The 21,199-nt window shown below is 34.8% G+C and overlaps 1 protein-coding gene across 4 annotated transcripts in view; it reads right to left on the bottom strand.

The window, feature by feature from the left end:
• The window catches only part of LOC142345762 (uncharacterized), a 63,590-nt gene that overhangs the window by 32,342 nt on the left and 10,049 nt on the right, over positions 1–21,199 (bottom strand). For all 4 annotated transcript variants that reach the window (XM_075398070.1, XM_075398072.1, XM_075398071.1 and 1 more), the window contains 2 exons: positions 13,270–13,387; positions 10,852–11,126 (listed from right to left, as the gene is read on the bottom strand). In XM_075398070.1, the coding sequence (XP_075254185.1) occupies positions 10,852–11,126; positions 13,270–13,387 (393 nt within the window). The remainder of the gene's footprint in view (positions 1–10,851; positions 11,127–13,269; positions 13,388–21,199) is intronic.

The following is a 21,199-nucleotide window of genomic DNA, read 5'->3' as shown; positions in this document are numbered from 1 at the left end:
AATAATGTTTTGGTATCATTAAATTTAAATCTCTCTGTAAACAATACAAAGATGACACGACATAGATTCAATCCTGCTAAGCAATAATCAGGGAACCGGCTTCTCGGATCAGCAATAACCAATAATCTAACAACAAATAAGGCCCGCCAATTATTCTTAGAAGATAAAGATAATATTGATATGAACGATACCTATAAAATTACAATTGTACTCCCACCTACAGATGAAAAAGTTATTGTTAATAAAGAGTTTTGTGACAATAACTTAATACCCTCTTCTAATAAAATAGACATTTTAAGTAAAATCATAACGGAACTAAGAAAGGGTGACTTTGATAAAGTTACAGCTAAAAGCTTACAACTAAAAAAATTCAAGTTAATGAAGAACTGATGAATGAGTTTATTAAATCCGCAAATGAAGTTACAAATACTGTTAACTTTTGTAATAAAGTTGCTAGTGATACTATCTCTAAGTATAATCAATTAAAACTAGAGATTGATAATAATAAGTTTAATCAGAATTTTGCTAACATTCACCTAGATGATATATTCACTACTGGTCTAAAAGAATTTATTGAAATTAATAAAAAGACTAATTCTACTGTTGATGAAGCCCCTAAAAAGACAATAGTACAATATATAATAGCTGCATTATTAGAAAGTAGGCTAGTAGACAACAAAGAACAAGCAAGACTAGAGATGCATTATGATTTCAATCATGAAGATATAATGAAGGAGGTTGAGAGGTGTTTTATATTGTTATTATTATATCTGCGAATATGACTATGACTACGGGGGCGTAGTGCACCTTTACTCTACCCCAATCTTAGCTCCTTCTCATAACAATACTTCAATAAAAAAATCCTTGCTAACAATAAACTTAATTATAATATTATCATCATAAAAGACTTTAGAAATTATTATGAAAGTGAAACTAATAACTATAATAAAAAGTTAAGTAGATATAAAAATTATATTGATGTAGCTGAGATAACAGAAATACTACTATCATCAACAGCAACAACTACAACATCAACATCAATTACAATAACGGGTATAGGCTTCCCTTATTCTATACCTACAGCTTGTGCTACAGCAACTGTTTGGTTTTCATTATCAAAAACAGTTAATGCAAAAATAAGAAAGAAAATTATAAAGTATTCACAAATGTATATTTTAGGTAAACATTTTAGTAACAAGTTTTATAAACTATATACTAAATCAATGAATGATAATAAAATAGATAATGAGGAGTATAAGGAATTAGTTAAGGCATATGAGGATTATAAGAAGAGCAAGAAAAACAAGCTGAGTATTTTTTAAACTAAAGTTATTAGTGTTTAGTTTTAATAGTATGTTTAGTAAAAATAATATTAGTATTAATATCTACCATTAGATATTCCTAGTCATAGTTATACTCATAACTATAATCATAGTTATAGTTATATTTAAAATCTGATATAAATAATTATCTTTTCTTTGTACCTAAATATATAACTCTGCTTTTCTGTACTACATTTATACCTTCACCAGTAGTTGCAAATCTAATTAAATCAGGTGTGGCTGATAAAGCAGCTCTTGGGTTTCTACTTGCAGCTGCACTTCCCATTTTACATGCTATTTCTAATGCTCTTACTGGGTTATTAGCAATTTTTTCCTAAGTTAACTGATGTTTTACCAACACTCTTAAGGAAATCTTTCGATTCCTCGGCTTCTATTGTTGCACCACTGACAGTCCTTGACTTATTTCTTCTACACAGAGCACAGGATCCCTTTAACATCTTAGTACCATTTGAATTGACAACTTCTCGAATTTTATTAGTACCACTATAATGTCTACCACCAACACAATATGAATTAGTTTTAAACTCATTTTTCTATATATAAAAAATAATGGAAACTAAAAAGTATAATCCTTTTGTTATAAAGTCACCAACTAAGGCTAAGACTAAGCCTGCGGGCTCCGCCCGCGAGCGAAGCTCGAAGCCCAAAAACAAACTTGAAGCTAAAGGTTGGGGTACCAAGGCCGGAGCCCCCCTGTCTCTAGAGAGTAAAAGAAAATTAGATATTATTCATGCTAAGATTTTGTTAAGACTAGTAGGAAATAATTTGACTATGACATTGACTATAACTATAACTACGGGATTACATCAACCATCCTATTGCCATCACTATTCGCACTAATAAATTTTCTAGTTAATACTAATGCTTGGCATATCACATCTGCAACTGCAACACTAAATTTAAAAATAAGTTGTATCGGGTTTTGGGCCTATATGATCATTTTGATATCTAGTATCAAATACATATATTCTATAGATATCTTTGATTGTTCTATGATTTATATATGGTTTAATATTATGCGGTAATCAATTATATTCTTAATTAAAATTAACAATCTCCTTAAAAGCCTCATAATGTTTTTTAGTGCCATAACTAAAATTCATTCTATCCTCAGGATAGAATTCACTACAAATCTTACTATAACACTCAATAACATTTATTATGTCAAAAGTACTTGCATCATGAAATTGTTCATCAAAATTATTGTTTTCAAAACCAATTATTATATATTGTGGTCTTTCCATACCACTTTCCATACCTAGTTCAAATAAGAAGTTGGTAGCATTGGATACATTCTTAAAAAGTGTCTTTCTTTCAAAATAACTAATATCAATATTGTTCTTTTTATTTAATCCTTTCTGTACAATAATTCTTATATCATTACTAGGATCAATACTAGGCACACACCATGATATATATCTAATATCTATATTACCATCATTAGCTACTGCTTCAGAACCAGCATTAACTGTAATTAGAGCTCTATCATTATTATCTTTTTTAATCTTAGTTTAAATCCTAATCCATATACAATCTTTTCTAAATCATTCACAAACCCAAATAGATCACTCATCTTAACCATTATATACATATGACCTCGTTCTGCAGCAATATGATCACCTTTAAGTTGACGATCTGGTTGATTTCTTTTAAATTGAATATTTGGGTTAAATCCTAACCAAATATAATCTTTTCTAAATCATTCACAAACCCAAATAGATGACTCATCTTAACCATCATATATATATGATCTCGTTCTGCAGCAATATGATCACCTTTGTATTGACTATCTCTATTACCTTGATTTCTAACAAAACCACTCTCATATTCGTCATCAGTACTAGTTAATAACTTATACATCAATAGATTAGGATGACAATGATCTATTTAATCAATATTCCTACCACTACTAGTTTCCAGCTTAATTGAACTAAATCATGCCATCATAACATAAATACATAATCTGATATTAGCATTATTAGCAAATAAACCCCCAGCATTATCTGATACAACAAACTCTATATCTAGATATGAATCGTGTATATTTAAATGATTCTCTTCTCTATTGAGAATGATATTAATATTAGTGTTAACCGTATTCATTGTTGCTAGATTATAAGATTTATATTTTAAAATCTTACCTCTGTGTATATCATTATTGTAAACATAAATTGCATCCAAATTAAAATCTATTTTTATGAGTTAAAAAGTAATAACTAAAAATGTATAACTAACTACAATTATAACTATAGATATAACTATCGGGGAACCTGCTGGCTGGCCACGAGCAGAGTTTTTTCGCAGATAAATATAGCATTATTTGAATAACTTAACTGACTGAAAATTTAATCTTATATGAACTACAAAAATACATGAAGTTGTAACTACAACTAAGGAAAAACACACACTTAACTTTAGAATGAAAAAGCCAACAGAAAAGTTTAACTTTAGTTAACCTATACTTAATACAACAAAATTAGGTTTAATTAGATTATCGGTTTATAACTCAGTGTTTAATGTGAAGAAGCTGGTACGGTTTTAGATGGCGGTGTGGTACGGTCCCATGATGATGATGCTTTGGCAGAACCTCTTATCTCTAACAATAACAATAACACTGACTCAAACATTACATCTGTTCTTAATTATAATAATAAAGGAATCCCATTGTTATATTCAACTATTACACCAGGTGCATATGAATTATTTGAAATAGCATAATAAATAAAAGAAGAAACTAATGGTAATGTTTTAATAGAACCCGATAAGAATACAATGAAATGTATAATAGAAATCAAACAAGGTGCACTTAGCTTTGATGTAGAAAACTCAATAGCTTCATTACTAGGATTTAGAAAAATACTTTATAAACCAGGCAAATATACATCTCAAAAGTTTATTGGTTTTACGGGATTTAGTGCTATTAACATTCACTGTAAAGTTATATCCGAGGTTAAAGATAGTGGTAACAACACAGAAATACTATATACTTTTACTCTAACAGAACCATCAGGTTACTTGATAAATATTAAGCCAACTAATATCTTATATCAAAGTGTAACAAAGGATAGAATGGAATACATTGAATTTCATATTAAAGATAAGCGTGGAAGACCAATTGATTTCAATGGTGATGTGTTGAGTTTTACGTTGCAGTTGATTAGACAAAGTCATAGTCATAAATATAGACTTAGACTTAAACTTAGATTTAGACTTACTCATAGACTTATACTTACTCATAGACTTAGATTTAGTCATAGACTTAGACTTACTCATAGAATGACAATTAGACTTAAACTTAGACTCAGACTTAGACTTAGTTATAATTTTAGACACACACTTATACTTAGACTTAAATATTATTAAACTATAAAACTCTCCAATCCCAATTAATTCTTAGTTTACCATGAATATTTCTAGTTTTAGTTTTATCAATGACGATGTAATTATAAAGTTCTTCCCATACCTGTTCACATAAACTACTAAAATCATCATAACTAAGTTCTGCTCTATTAAAAAATCATGATATATAGCTGTGGTATCTCTACTTCTTTGTTCAAAGAAAATAAAAAGATTACAATTCTCTATAACTATCTGCTGAGAATATATTTTGTTTAAGATATATCATGTTACAATTACTATGTCTACCTCTAAAAAAGTATTCATTAATAACTGGTTCCCTGCCCCCAACATCATCAAATATCATCAGTTTCTTTATATCTTTGAGTAGTTGATCGGGAGAGGGTAAATCTTCTATTTCTTTATCTACACTATGTCTTCATACTTAAAATATTTATAGTGATCAAGTGATCACCAGTAGAACCAATGATATATAAGCTATCAAAATTTATACTACCCAAAAATAGATTCTTTAATAAGAATGTTTTTCCACATTCACTAGGACCAGCTATTACACAGCTGAAGCTTTCTGTGAATATGGCATTAACAATTATATTAGCATTATCTAGCCATGATCGTAGACTCCCATTAACATTAATCTGCAAAGGTGATACCCTACTACGGAGCTTTACCACTGGGGTTTTAGATAGATATCAACTTCATCTTCACTACCAACGTCATTATCTTTACAACACTCATCATACATTCCCGGATATTTACATTGAATATTTAGAATATTCAAAACACTCATTATTCTAAATCCTTTATCAATAAGATAGATCTTGTATAAACAAGAAGACCCAAATAAGATTCATAATTTTCTTGTATTCTCGTTAGAGCCTAGATCAACATAATCTTCTAAAAATAATAGGGGGTCTCAACACCAAAACTATCAAAATTATACACAGGACCACCTTCCCTTCTTATAACTAAAACCCAATGTGTACCATCAGTTGGATGTAGATTTGCAATAATGTTGAATTCAGGATTGGCAACACTATCTGGTTTCTGATCTCTCATTATTTTTTCTATTGGAGTTGGACTTATATCTTTACCTACATCTTCTATTCTGATATTAACCATAGCTTTATTATCGATACCAAATTTATTATTGAATTCCTCAAATGAAAGGATAAGCATTTTTATATGATAAAAAAGGGAAAGGGGTGGTGCAATTTTTATATTTAGTTTATAATTTGCTATAAAGCATATGGCTCAATACCGAGTAAAAATGCAAAACTAGAAGAAAACTTTGATGGCTTTATAAATAAAAGTCTAGTGAGATTTGAATATGAAAAGTCACCATTACATACTTTTGTTTATGGTGGTACTGGCACAGGTAAAGCATATTTTATCAGACAATACTTGAAATTCTATCAAGATCATGATCAAAATCAAGATAACAAAAATATGGTGGAACATGACCGGAGGTCCATAATCGTAGTATGTAAAGATGAAAGAGATTACATCAATCCAGAAACTGGCAAGCCTTATTGTGAGTTCAATATGTGTGTTATAAACATGGTCACATAAAAAATATGCATATGTTTCGAGATAGTGTAACTGTTCTTGATGATATGGGTGATAAATTAAATAAACATATAGCTTCATATTTTACAGAAGGAAGACATCAAAATATTCAAATGATTGTAATGTGTCATAAACCAGCCCAGATAATTATTATAGCAAGAATGAGTTCTTATACTATTTATTTAACAATTAATAATGGGGCTGATCTGTTTAAAAAATTTTAATGAAATATTAAATTTGAACATAAGTTCTATGAAACAATTAATGAGTTAAATAGTAGCCATTATACTTTTTTGCATGGAATGTCTGATGAGCTTCGTTATGGTATAATTAATATATTAAGAAAGAGAAAACTTTTATTATTATTGATAGAAATAGAGCTATGATATATGAGTGGAGAGTTGGTTTCCTAGACATAAAAGCTCTTAGTTTAAAAGATGAACTAGAAAGGGATGAGATAAATAAACTTATAGATTATATAAAACCACTAATGAATAATGCTACAGATAGAAATACTTTTAAAATAAATAATTTTCAGTTCTATTTTAATAAACATTTTACATCAAGAGGTATTAAAATTCAGAACGATTTTCTAACTAAAGGAACATTTACAGCTGATGTTTTAGGAGTAGCATTATACTTAGGCGGGATTTTAGGTATGTGTTTTATGATATATATACATATATCTCCTAATACAACAGTAAAAACTGCTGCTCTTGTAGCAGTGGGTGCGAGTAATATATTAAATAAAACAAATACTTTAATCAATTATGGCTATGGAACTCCATCTGAATATATGAATGAAGAGACTGGTACTTTAAACAAAAAGAGTTTGGAAGATTTAAAAGATCTATATGAAAATAATCAAAAATTTAGAGATGAAATTATGAATTTCGTTGGGGGTAAAGCCTGATTGAGTAATGAAAAGATTTTAGTTAAAAGATTTAAATATAATACTCTTAATAAGCTAGGTAGGGAAAATTTAGCTAAGTTTGACTGCTCTATAGAATATACTACGACTTTAAATGAAATTCTGGTTAGTTTTAAATTGGAATTGTAAAATTTTTTAATTTGGAATTTTAATTGTTTAAATTGGAAGTCCTGTTATTAATAATGTTTATAGAATGTTTGGAGTGTAATTATAAATGCGGAACTCCTTTTACTTTAGCTTTTCCTTATGAAATAGAACATAAGGAAAAAATTGGTCAGGATAAATTATTGAGTGGAATTTGTATCAACAAACTTGCTTCTAGTTCCGGCTTTAAGTCTAGTTCTGATTATATTTCTAATTCTAATTCCAATTCTAATTCTAATTCTAGCCGCAGCCCAACCCCAAGCCTAGCCCCGAGCCCGGCCCTGAGCCTGACCCCAAGCCCGGCCTCAAGCCCGACCCTGAGCTCAACCCCACATATACTAATATAAAATTTGATATAACAAATAAAATTTGTAATAAATGTAAGGTTATAAAACAAACAACATTTTTTGATAAAAAGAAATCAATATGTAAAGAATGCACTTCAAAAAAGGAGAATTGTGAATATTGTTCTTCTATTATTAGCCTTAGCGGATTAAAGTGTCATATAAAAAATTACCATAAGGATATAAAACTGGCCAAATGTATTATAGATGAGCCAGAGTATTATTTAAATTATATTATAGTTTCCAAATAAAAAGCCAAAGGTATAGATATAGATAAATTATTAGAAGAATAAAGAGATAAGCGCATGCCCGCATGCTTGCGCATGATTCTAAGTAGGAGGGAGCATTGGCAACTGTGCGCGTGCCCATGGCGTGCGCAATCATGCGGGTTGGTGCCTACTTTTGGTCAATTTTTGTTTTTGATTGAGATTATAGTAGTGGATAAAACGGAGTTACAGTCGACAGGTCGGTTTGGCCCATTTGCCGAATTCGTGAGGGGGGATGAGCCAAATCGGGCTGTTGGTTGTAACCCCCGTTTTATCCAATACTATTGCTGTAATTTTTTCTTTGTTAATTACTGTTCTACAATTTTCTTTTTTCTCAAATTTTTTATAAATGCGTGTTTTTATCACTGTAAAACAATGATAACAACAGAATTTAAATTGTTACGTCTGTTGAAGAAACATTCAATTCTCTAATCTATGATCCTAAACATTTACGAAATAATAAATTTACGAAATTTTGATTATGTTAGCTTTAAAAGTAACAGAATTAGAAACATATTACCACACTGCGAGAAACCGTAAGTGGAATAATAGCTATAAGCATTACTCTAAGTCGCCTTTTTCTATTAGGCAACAATAAAATGAACGTCTTAATTTCCTGTACGAAACAAATTAAATGTGCCACCAACAAATGAAGCCACTATAAAATCTCAGGAGTCCTTCACTTATTCAATAGTTTTGTGCCATGCAAAATTTTCAGAGATTTTCAGGTCTTTTAACCTGATTATGGTTGCTTCTGATTTCTTAAACTAATAACGCATTTCTTGTGTTTTGTTGAACTGTGGATTAGATCCGCGAAATAAACAAAAAACGCATGTCAATTTTGGTTTTTATCAAATTTGTCAAGTCACTATACTGAAGAACCTTCAACTTATTAAAAATACTTGCTCAGAAATTTTTTCCAAGTTGTCTATTTTTGAATAAGCGTGAAATTTAGATAGAGCATTTTGTCAAATTCATCTACGCTGACTGCTATAGATTTCTCTTAAGCTCTCCGACCTAAAGGCAGGTCGATATCAGTGCTGCGTACATCAGACTGTAAGTCCTATATCAGTATTGGTGCAGCGCTATAATCATGTCAATCCTTACGCCTAGATGTCTATATGCAGGTCATCATCACCACATGCATATCAAAATGACACTCTGGGCCTAGAAGTTCACGTCGAAATGCAGTTTCTTGCCTAGACGTACAAATCGAACTGTAAAACCTATGCAGGTCAAAATGCAAGTATTGGCTAAAATTTGTATTTAGATTTACATGCTATGGGCAAGACCTGCATTTTGTCCACCAGGCCTTCGAAAAGTCTTGTCGCGTCAAAAAAATCTCAAAATAGCAGACAAAATGACCAAATTAGATCAGGACAACGGAAAAACAGCCAACAAATGGCCAAAAATAAGTCCTCAGAAAAAAATTGTCGGAAGTTCACCTCAAAATCGCAGCACGTCGGCAGATTTTCCAAAATTCGGATTTTCAATCGAATATTTTCGAAAAGCTGCTTTTTTACTTGGAAAATCACGGTAGATTTGCAATTAGACGTGTCCAGTACATATTTTGGCCTGAAATTAGCTCTGGGCATTTTCTACGTAAAATGTATCTAACTTTCACGGATCTGTTTCGGTCAAATCGGTTCTTTGTATGTGGATAAATAAGAAGAACAAATATGAAAGTTTTGATTAAGAAAAGAAAACAAAAGAAAAGAAAATCTCAGATTGTTCTCATTTACAACATAGATAAAGTTATGGCAGACACAAGTTAGAGTAAATTTAAGGTAATCTTTGCTTTAAAAAATATATTAACACTAGACGGGAGTCGTAAATGGAATGGATTGTAGGTTATAATTGACGACTGTCGAAATTTAATGTTAATAATTTTTCCATTCTAGATGTTGGTGGTTCGTTAGACTTGTCGCCTGCCTCAAAACGAAAAAAAACTTCCTATTTGAAGATGATGAGAGACTTAGTTGATATATATCATGTGATTACAAACATTTGCAAACTGGAAACTTAGTTGTTAGTGTTTATCATGATACTTTCAACTCAAGATTTGTTGTTTGTTTTTTGTTTTCTGTTTTCCCTTTGTTTTCCCTTTGTTTTTTATTTTCCATTTAGTAAGTAGTTAGAGACCTAAATGAATACAATTTCTCAGGTGCAATACCAAAAACTGCTTTTTTGAGATACAGCGCCTTTCTTGGATGAGTTTTTTTGAAAAAATTGCAGTACATGAGTTCTCCAATGTGATCACATAAAAAATCATGTTCCAGCACACGTTATTTTTCCAGATAAAAAGTCACAAACAAAAAATCGGCAATTATGTGATTTATTGTTTGAAATCACAGGAATCTATCGGGTTGGGCTTCACGAGTTGTCATGTGATTCACACGAGGGTTCATGTATTTTCTACTGTAAAAGCACACATTTTTTGTGTGACACCTCAAGATTTTTTGGTTTTTTTCACATAATTTTTAGAGAGTTTTACGCAAAAAAAATGGTGAATAGTTACCAGTGAAATTACACGACTTTTTGCGGCCAAAAATCCCAACAAATCATGTGCGATAACACGAAAAATTGTGTAATTTTACATGAGAAACTCGTGTGAATCACATGACAACTCGGGAGGGCCAAACCGAGAGATTCGTGTGAATTTTTTGTGTGCCATATTCATCGTGTGTGTTTTGGCACATGATTTTGTATGTGATCTCACACGAGAAAAATTTAGGGTGAAGTTTAGATTAAAAAAGTCATCCTAATTTTGTTTACACAAAATTATGTAGTATGTATAACTAAGACTTTTATGACACTCATTATATCTTATTAAACCATATTATATTCTTGATCTATCAGATCCGAGATCTGTGAAAAATTTTTTAAAAAACACTCACCCTTTCATAATAATCCTGAGTAGTGACGTATGCATCTCCATTTCTATATGAAGTAGTCTGCCTTGACCTCTTAGCGTAGTGGTAACATATGACTCTCCACCATATGATAGGGTATGCTCTCTTGTACTTGTCCAGGAGGTCATAGCCCTTCTTGCAACTGGTTCGGACTCTCAACTGGCGTCTCAGCTCGCAGTGGTATCCTTCGATGAGGAGAAGGACCCAAAGTACCACTACGAATACGACAGGGACGTATACGTAACTGCTGCCACATTTACCTTAAAATGTAGAACAAATAAGAGAAACAACAACATATTTAAGAGAATTATTTCAGATATGAAAAGCAATTATGTTGAACCTTTAATTTATCAGTTAATCTAATGATTAAATGATTTTTTCACTCATTCATGTAAGATTTCCAGTTTTTGCAGCTCACTTAGAACATCTTCAACTTTAAGTCAGCCGGTACCAAACTCCAAAGCAAATTGAGTTGCCTGAATCAGAAAAAAATTCAGACTGTTCTCAGTACTGATTCAGAGATTGATTCATGTCACATTGTCTTTTGTCATAACCAATTTTGTCTGAATTGGGTAAAATTTGTAACTATGCTTGTGAAACAAGCGAAGGTTTAGTGCTCTTTTTTGCTCTCAGGTCCTCAAGAAAACAAAGCATGTAGAAATGGACAAAAACCAAAATAGAAATAACGCAGAATTTTTCTCAGGGCATACTAAAAACTTTTTGAGAATTTCTCGTTTGTCTCTCTGTGCGTGAGCGTTGACTTTAAAGCGCCAAAGTGAACTCAATTGTTTTACTATATGGCAATATAATCAATTAAAACACTAATTTTCTCAAATGTCCCAGATCGAGATTGACATCAAAATTGTCTCTGATCAGCTCGTCCCAGACATAAAGACGTCTGATCAGATCGTCCCAGACCAAAAGTGACCTCTGATAAGATTAATGTGTGCGCTCGAAACTCATTGTGCGCTCGAACTTCGCTCAAAACTACCTCTGATCAGACAAGTTCCAGACTTAAGTGAACTTTGATGAAACAAGTATCAAGCCGATGTCCAGAGAAACTCTAAACTATTTTCCAGGCTAAAGTGAGCTCGTAATGAGAAAATTTGTCAATTTTGACTTTGCAAAATGAAGACAGGAAATCAGAGTCTATAAATCGAAAAATTGTGTATGAAATTTATCAAAGATTTCAAATTTGTCAAGGTTATTTTCATAGCCATTTTCTAAAGCCATTGGATTGTCGTAAAAGACAAATGAAGACACGGTTTCTGTAACCAAATTTGAAAAATTGGGTCCTATATTCCACGAACCAGATAATATTAATTACAGAAATTATCATTACAAGCGTCTACATGTTCCAAATTTTAAGCAGAATCGCTCATTTTTGTGGCTGACTTCAGTGTTGTACCTCCCTAATTTGTAAAATTGAACTCCACTTTCAATTGGTCTATAACTCGCAGTCACCTCCTCGAAATTAAGAAAGTTGTTCTATCGAAATCGATTAAAACTCTCTTAATTGGCGCTTTAATTTATATCATGTGCTGCTTCACAGCGTTATTAGGTATTATTTGATACATTTGCTGTAATTAAGATTATTTGCATCAGACTGATGGCGATTCTTTTAAAAAAAAATTTCTATGATCTAAAACATTAAAAACGGAGTTAACGAAATGATTTTTTTTCTGTGCTTAACTAAATTGTAACTAACCTACGAACTAATTTTTTAATTTGTTCTTGCTACTTTTGCTTTCAGCAACTCTCAATAATCTCTGATTGTTTACAATGAATTCACAATGTTTTTGATTACCTTGAATATGTTTATCATCAAAACAGCAGATTAACAGGTTATTGAATCAATTTTTGCCAATCCATTTCACTTTTCAACACATAAAAAGTATCTTTCTATTCTCCCTACTTTCTTACGGTAAAAAAGAAACTCGTGGTTGAAGATGATAATTATATCCACTAATTAGAAGCGTTTGATTAATTTCACTTTACTATGGTGAGATTAAAATTCTCTAAAGACATCCGAGATTCTCGAGGCGCGCGGGCAAGCAACATTACCGCAGACCCACGAATTACAACTACTTAGAGTGACTGAGCAAGACTCTCAATAATACTGCAATAATAACTGACAAAGGCAGGTAACTTTAAGAAAAAAGACAAAAAACTAGAAGCACCGACTGTTATTTAAATCTCTGAACTTCAATTAATCTGCGCTGTCTACTGTGTTGTTTGGGTTCTGGCGCAATTTGTTAAACATTTTTTGAAATGATTCAATGCAGCAGTTTTCCCTAAATTTAGATTGGATTCAATACGTAGTTGCTGACATAAAAAGCTATTTTATTTCATTGTTGACAACCTCACAAGAGCATAGATTGCGTGAATGAAAGTTTTTTTTACCGTGTTGAATGTGGAACTGGGATGCTCCGACTTTCTTGACAGAGACCTGATCTTTCTGCCACTCACACCACATGAGGGCCACCCCATTCACGTAGATCAACACAGATAGTGCGAAACACTAAAACAACGCAAACAAAAAGGTTAGCACTTTGTTGGTTCCATGCAAAGATCATATATAATGCCATTCAAATCATTCGTAACGTATTTCTTGAGTGAAACCATATATAAGTCGTATATGATCCTTCCCTAGCCGAACTTCGAAGCCTATCTTGCAAGGTTCGTGTAAATTACTCTTATCTCGCAAGATGAAAGATGCGAACGTTCATCTTATAAGAGACTTACAAAATAGCTGTAGGTATAAAACTAGGTTTGAACAAAATTAGGATATCTGAAAAAAACAAAAGCCACCACAAAGCTAAAAAATTACGATACTTCAGTTGTAAGAATTCACAGTGAAATGAACCATGAGAGCCTTGGTTGCTTTGATAAGAAACATTCTGAGACACGTTAGAGTTTTGACCTGACAAAGAAATGCTAGGATGACTGAAATATGCAACAGAACAATGAAATATACGAAAATGCACAAACTTTGTTTCCAGAAAAACTATTACGCCAATAGATCCAAGTTAAGTCCACCAATGCACGAGGAATTGCTGACTATTCAAAATATCCTGAACTCATCATTCAGCAAAATTGTGGATCAACAAAATTGCGTCTCGCTGTTTTTGAGATTGTTTGGCGTTTCGAGGACAAAAGTGACTAATTTTCAAATTGCTTCAATTTTATTCACAATGAAGAATGATTTTGTTAATCGTAGACATAAATGAGTGAAAAAGTATGAATTTTAACTCTTGAATTCACTGCTAATTCTAAAAATTGTTCCCAATTTTTAGTATATATATTTAACCGGAAATTTTATTGCTTGAATTACTAATTACTGGAAAGCCAAATCAAAGAGCTAAAATTCCTATCATTCGCAATAGGAGTAGTTTGAATGCTAATTGACTTCTTTATTCAAAATTAATTGTTGGAGCTGAGCTCGCTAAGCTTGTGTAGGCGGGAAAATAGAAACAAACCACTTTCTTTTGTCCTAGTCATTTAATAGTAATAGTTATAGTTCTAGTTCTAGTTACAGTTTGTCACGTGAGAAAAAAGAGAAAAGAGGGAAATAACAAAAGCAACACACAGAACTCAACGTAGTAGCCGCAGAAAACGGCTGAAAGTATAACTCAGCAAAATATTGCAAAACAAATTGTCTTGAGCAGTAAATAACGTGTTACTGTGTCTTGAACTAGAAATATTCCTGAGCAGTAAATTGTTACTGTGTCTTGTACTCAAAATATTATTCTTGAGCAAAAAATTCTGTTACTGTGTCTTGCATCAACGAATTATTGGAGCTGAAATTCAACTGTTACAACCCCAACTTCTGGTATTGTCAACTCGTGAGTACAAACAGCAAAAGCCAACTTAGGTTTAAGTTTAAATGTTTTTGCACAAACAGGTCTTAGACATATATCTTTGTCTTCGATTTGTTTTTTCTATCGGATTGAACTGGTATACATAAAGAGATCCCGTATTGTGTGATCTGTAGCAATCCAGTTCAAATTGATAGTTGAAAAAACTAAGATCAGCGAATAGTTACGAACTAAAATAATTAATGCAACGGTAAGTACAGCAGAGCGGATATACAGTTACAAAAGCGAACTGCATAAACGAAGTATCCGGACAGATTTTATAACCACTCAGAACGAACTGGGCGGTGTAAAACTTTCTTTGTGAAACACAAGGAGAGCAGCCGTTACAATTGGTCCGCCGACCCGGACAGTGGAATAAACTGCTGTCCAACCCAACAGTCGAAGTGACGAAGTCATCGACGAACGAGAACAAAACTCAACGAGCAATTCAACAACGCAAAGGCAATTAGGCAAAGCAGATAGGAACGTTGAAAAGCATAACTCAATTAAAGCAAACAAACAAAGGAGCTGTAGAGATTCAAGCTGCAGTCCCGAATTACACAAGAAGTGACTCCGTCACAGAGTCAAAGCGTTTTGGATCGAAAGATCAACAACTTGCGAAACAACTGGATTGAGAAACAGGAAGAAGTTTTTGAGCTCATTAAGAATCGAGATCGACCAAGCAAGCTCAAGACTCTTTATCAGCAGATACTGCAATTGGACGACAGCGTTCAAAAACTCGTGAATAAGAAAGCTGAGTCTCTCCGAGACCCAGATATTTCATTAAAACGCAAACTTGAGACAGAAAAATACTTTCAATATTTGAACGCAGAGCGGTTACCGTATATCCACGGAGAGACAAACATGTCAAGCCAGCAAAGCCAGTCAACCCTTCATGCCAATGAAGAGCAACCGCCTGCGAATAATATGCATCAGATAGAACAAAACGTTGGAATTCCAGAGTTTAACCAAAACCATGATAGCACAAGCTATGCAACGACGAATGCGGTTACACGAATCGTGCAGACAATCAACCAGGATACAGAGAACGCTTCGGAAACATCTTCAGTGAAACGTCGGGTCGAAGAACGAATGAAAGAATTTGAAATTGAATTCGAAAGAAAGTTGCAAATCGAACGAGCACAATTTGATCGAAAGAGGTTGGAGCTAGAAATGCAAATGAAAGAACTAGAGATGCAACATCAGCTTCGGCAAAAGGAGCGAGACCTAGAGCGCCAATTGCAAAGAACAGCATTGGAGAAAGATGACTTACGTTCTCAATCGACTAAGGCGCGTGACAAGTCACCTTTGAATTGGACCCCAAAAGGGAGAGATGTCTTGGAGTGGGCGAATTCGATGAACGACACGCAAACACCAATTCGACCCAGAGATCGCTTCGACGTCAGCCCTGAAAGAAATAAGCAGAGGCATTACCCATGGTACCCAAACTCTCGCGAACGCTCAGTAAGTGTTGAAGGGCGGGATATATCGCCGATAGCTGAAAGACACTACAACACTGGACATTCAAGCAGTAGTTTACCAAAATTGAGGGTGAACAATTTTGACGGAAACCCGCTGGAGTGGCCTGAGTAGTCTAGCATGCTCATAGCAACAGTAGATAAACGCACGATTCCCGACTCAGAAAAAATGAGCCATTTGAAGACTCTGCAAACAGGCAAAGCAAAATCTGCAATCTCGGGAATGGGCTATTCTGGAAAGTTTCATAGTGCTGCCTGGAACATTTTAGAAAGAAAATTTGGAAGACCGCATGTAATTATAGATGCGCAGCTCGAGAGCCTACGAAAAGCTAATCAAGTGAAACCTCATGATTCAACCAGCCTGATTAATTTTTCTGTTATTGTATCTAACTTCGTGAACGTGCTCAAAGAGTACAAACATATTGGTGATTTGCAATCAGGTTCAACAACAAGTTCGATAAGCTACCACAGGTTCTTAAAGAAAAATGGTGGTTCTACGTCGATGACAAAGACGAGCACTGGCCTGATCTAATCATGTTTGAAAAATGGCTATCACGAATGGCATTCGTGCATGAAGGGTTTTCAGCGTTAAAAGGGGAACGCAAAGAAGAAGACAGACGCAACACAAATAGAGAAAAACGATTCTCGAAGACATCGAACTTCAGTGCAAGTTCAAACCTGCAAGAAACCAAGCAAACGCAAAGCGATCAGTGTCCATTAGCCGATGGCACTTATAAAATTTGGAACTGTCCGTCATTCAAAAACATGAGTGTTAATGACCGATACGTGGCAGTGAGGAAAAAATGCTTATGTTATGGATGTCTGGGGAAAGGGAATGCAATCAAAGATTGTAAAGTCCACCCGTGCGGTATAAATGGATGCACCAAAAGGCACAACAGACTGCTACACTCAGAAAACCAAATGGACGAGGGTAGTCACGCAGTTAACGTGAGCACAGCAACAATCAACCAGCGTAACCAAGTTACTAGTTTTCTTCAAATAGTTCCGGTATTGGATCATAGTGGTGGCAACAGGTTGACTACCTACGCTTTCCTCGATAGTGGTTCAACAGTATTATTCATCGATCAAAGTGTTAAGGATCAAACACAAGCCAAAGGAACGGACGTTACCTTAAACATTGCTGGCATACATGGGACGCAAGATTTGAGGACAGAGAAGGTTCCTATTACAATAAAGGAACTACATTCAAAGGTACATTCAATTGAAGCGTTTGCACACCCATCAATCTCGTTGGGAAACACAACATATGACTACAAGGAACTGAAGAACAAATTCAAACACCTGAATGTTCTCACTAACAGAACATTCAACCTGATGGAAGTAGGCATCACACCTGGACAAGATGCCTACGAAATTCAACGTCCATTGGACTATAAGATTAGAACACGAAGTGAGCCTTTGGCCGTCTTAACAAAATTAGGATGGGTAGTCAGTGGTCCCATGACAGGCAAGAAAAGTCAAAATGTTTGTCATTTTGCCTTCACAGAAGATGTGAAAGTTGCAGAAAATATCCAATCATGGTGGGACATAGAAACTTATGCTTCCAAAATAAATGTTGTAAGTAAGTCAAAGAAAGAGCAACAAGCTCAGAAGTTTCTAGAAGATCCTTGGTAAAGATCGTTGGTGAAGTTTCTAGAGATTTCTACAAGATCCTTTGTAAATCGGAAGTCAAAGGCACTTGCGGAAAGGAATGGTATTTGCCACACCATCCAGTACTAAACCCCAACACACCGGGTAAAGTTCGCCGTGTTTGCAACGCTGCAGCAAAATACAAGGATGTATGCCTAGATGACAAGTTGTCAGCCGGACCCGATCTGCTACACGGGTTGATCGGAACAATATTCAGATTTCGGGAAGGAACAATTGCCTTAACCGCAGATATTGAATCAATGTTACTTCAAGTGCAAGTTCCTGATCGGGATAAAAGCTGCTTGAGATTCCTGTGGCGACCAACCTGTGCAAATTTACGAGTATCAGCGTCATGTTTTCGGAGCAAAGAGTTCACCAACATGTGCCAACTACACTCTGAAGCAAGTAGAGATCGATAACGAAGACGAGTTCCCAATTGCAGCAAAAACAATCCAAAACAACTTCTACATGGACGATTTCATCAAGTCAGTCGAAACACCTGAAGAAGCAATCAAGGTTTTCAAACAACTGCAACCTCTTTTCTCAAAACATGGATTTGAACTGAAGAAGTGGATCACCAACAGTGACGTGGTAACCAACGCAATCCCAGAGGACTTAAGATCAATCAGCGAAACAAAGCAGGTTGAAGTAGAACCCAGCCAGGAAGGGTCATCGGTGCTTGGGCTTCAGTGGACGATTACCGATGATAGTCTAGAGGTTTGTAGAGGTACAAGCAAAGAAGTTGAGACCCCAATCACCCAAAGGAAGATCTTATCTCTAGTTTCTTCAGTGTTTGATCCTATTGGACTGTTTGCACCATTCAGTGTTCATATGAGACGACTCCTGAAGAGCATCTGGACCAAAAATTGACAACATTGTGACAACTCAGTAGACACTAACGAAAAAGAAGAGTTTCTGAAGAGGAAAGGCGCAGCTTCCAGAAGTAAAAGAAACCAGCATTGATAGAAGATACTTCAGCACAGCCGAGGACAAATGGGAACTTCATGTGTTTGCCGACGCATCTGAAGACACAAGGTGCGCTGTGGCATACCTACGTTCAAAGCCCAAAGAATACTCAGCAGACTTAGCATTTGTAATCGGAAAGTGCCGAGTCGCACCGATGCGACACCTTTCCATACCACGCTTGGAACTACAAGCAGCAGTGATGGCGGTGAGACTTAAAGAACAGATAGTGAAGGAACACGAATCGAAGATTCAGAGTTGCAACTTTTGGTCAGACTCCACTACTGTTCTGCAATGGATTCATAGCTCCCACCGTAAGCAACAGGTGTTTGTTGCGAACAGAGTGGCTGAGATTTTGGATACAACTAATGTTTCACAGTGGAATCATGTGAGCGGTATTAACAATCCAGCTGACATCGGGACACCAGCGATCAATGTTGACGAACTTAAGAGAAGCGAATGGCTCACTGGGCCGGCCTGGTTGAAACAACGAGAGAACGAATGGCCTTAACAGTTGAATTTAACATTTGCTTCAGACGAACAAAACAACCAAATGGTCTTCTCAGCAAAGGTTGAAGAGAAGAAGCTGATGATTCAGTGGGAACGATTCAGCAATTTCAATCGACTAGTAAATACAATGGCATAGGTACAGCGCGTATTTATAAAACACAAACCGGCAACAAAAACACTAAGTGTTGAAGAAAAAGAGGGTGCGCAAGCAAGCATCTTCAGACTACTGCAGCGAGAAGAGTTTGCTGAAGCGATGAAATCTCTCAAGGCTGAAAAGGAAATTCAAAAAACAGCAAAATCCTCCAGTTTTCACCATTCAATGACCAGCCAGGACTTATTCGTGCCCAGGGCAGAATAGGTAAAAGTCAATTGAACTTCGAAACCAAGCATCCAATACTGTTACATTGGAAGCACCATGTAGTTGAATTATTCTTGCGAAATTAACTCAAGAATAGTCATCACGAAGGTACTGAACATGTCAGAAACATAGTTCAGCAGAAATTCTGGATCCTAGGCATACGAAATGCTTTGAGATCGATCAGAAACAAATGCATTAGATGTCGAAAGGGAAGAGCACAAAAAATGACTCCAGTGATGGCTGAGTTACCGACAGAAAGACTTGATGCTTCAACCGCTTTTGCGAATGTTGGAATAGACTACTTTGGCCCATTTACAGTTAAAATTGGGCGCAGAAATGAAAAACGATGGTGTTGTTTGTTCACATGTCTAACCGTACGAGCCGTACATATAGAGATAGTTCCAAAGTTGGACACTGACAGTTGTCTAAATGCAATTATAGGTTCATAGCGCAAAGAGGCAAACCCATAAAAATGATCAATGACAACGGGACCAACTTCGTTGGAGCAGACCGGGAGTTCAAAGAGTATGTCGCAGCATGAAACAGAGAAAGAATTGAAGAACATTTGGTTCAACAAGGAATCAGATGGAAGTTCAACCCACCTGCCGCACCTCACTTTGGAGGAGTGTGGGAAAGACTGGTCAGAAGTTGCAAGAAAGCAATGTACGCAGTGTTGGGGGACCAATCAGTTATTGAAGATTGGGGATGTTCTTTCAACAACAATGTGTCTTGTTGAGCAGACGTTGAATGCAAGACCTTTGACACCAGTCAGTTCGGATGTAAATGATTTCGAATCTATTACTCCAAACCACTTGCTGCTCGGCAACAAAAATGTTTGTTTACCATACCTACCATGCGCAGAAGAGTTTGTTAATCATATAAAGCTCTTCCGACAAACACAAGCGTACTCCGATCTCATCTGGAACAGATTCAAAAAAGAGTATCTGCCAACATTGAACAATCGACAAAAATGGAATTGTGAATCAACCAGAATTCTGAACAAAGGTGATCTCGTTTGGTTGGTCGAAGACAGTGATAAACGACAGTGATAAACTTTTTTTGATAAAAGGTTTCAGTGGGAAAACAGCATTGGGAACAATGTGCCAAAAATTTCTTTGTTCAATGAAAAAATGATTATTTTCTCGCAATTAAGAATTCAAATAATTTGATCCGACTTGATCGCACTCAAAATCTCTTCTTTAAATCAGGTTTGTTGCCACTCTTGTGTTTTGCCGCAAAGCGTATTTTTACAAAGTACAATGCACTTTTAGAAAGGTTAAATGAGGCATTAAAGTATTGGGCTAAACGGGGTTTTTTGTGCTACCAAATGAATGACCGAGTTATTTCCCGATACTTTCGAAAATTGTGTCCGCTGAGTTTCTCTTGAACAAAACTGCTCTAATTAGAATCATTATCATGCAAGCGAAAAAATTCTCTCTAATAATGCAGCTCAAAAAACAAATCTTGGGAAAAAACTGTTGAATGAATTTTATTAGTCTTCAAGGTGCGCTAAAGTA

Source organism: Convolutriloba macropyga, chromosome 9 (assembly GCF_964194025.1).
Source record: "Convolutriloba macropyga chromosome 9, txConMacr16.3, whole genome shotgun sequence".
Classification (NCBI taxonomy): domain Eukaryota; kingdom Metazoa; phylum Xenacoelomorpha; order Acoela; family Convolutidae; genus Convolutriloba; species Convolutriloba macropyga.
This window is presented reverse-complemented; position numbering and strand designations above follow the sequence as displayed.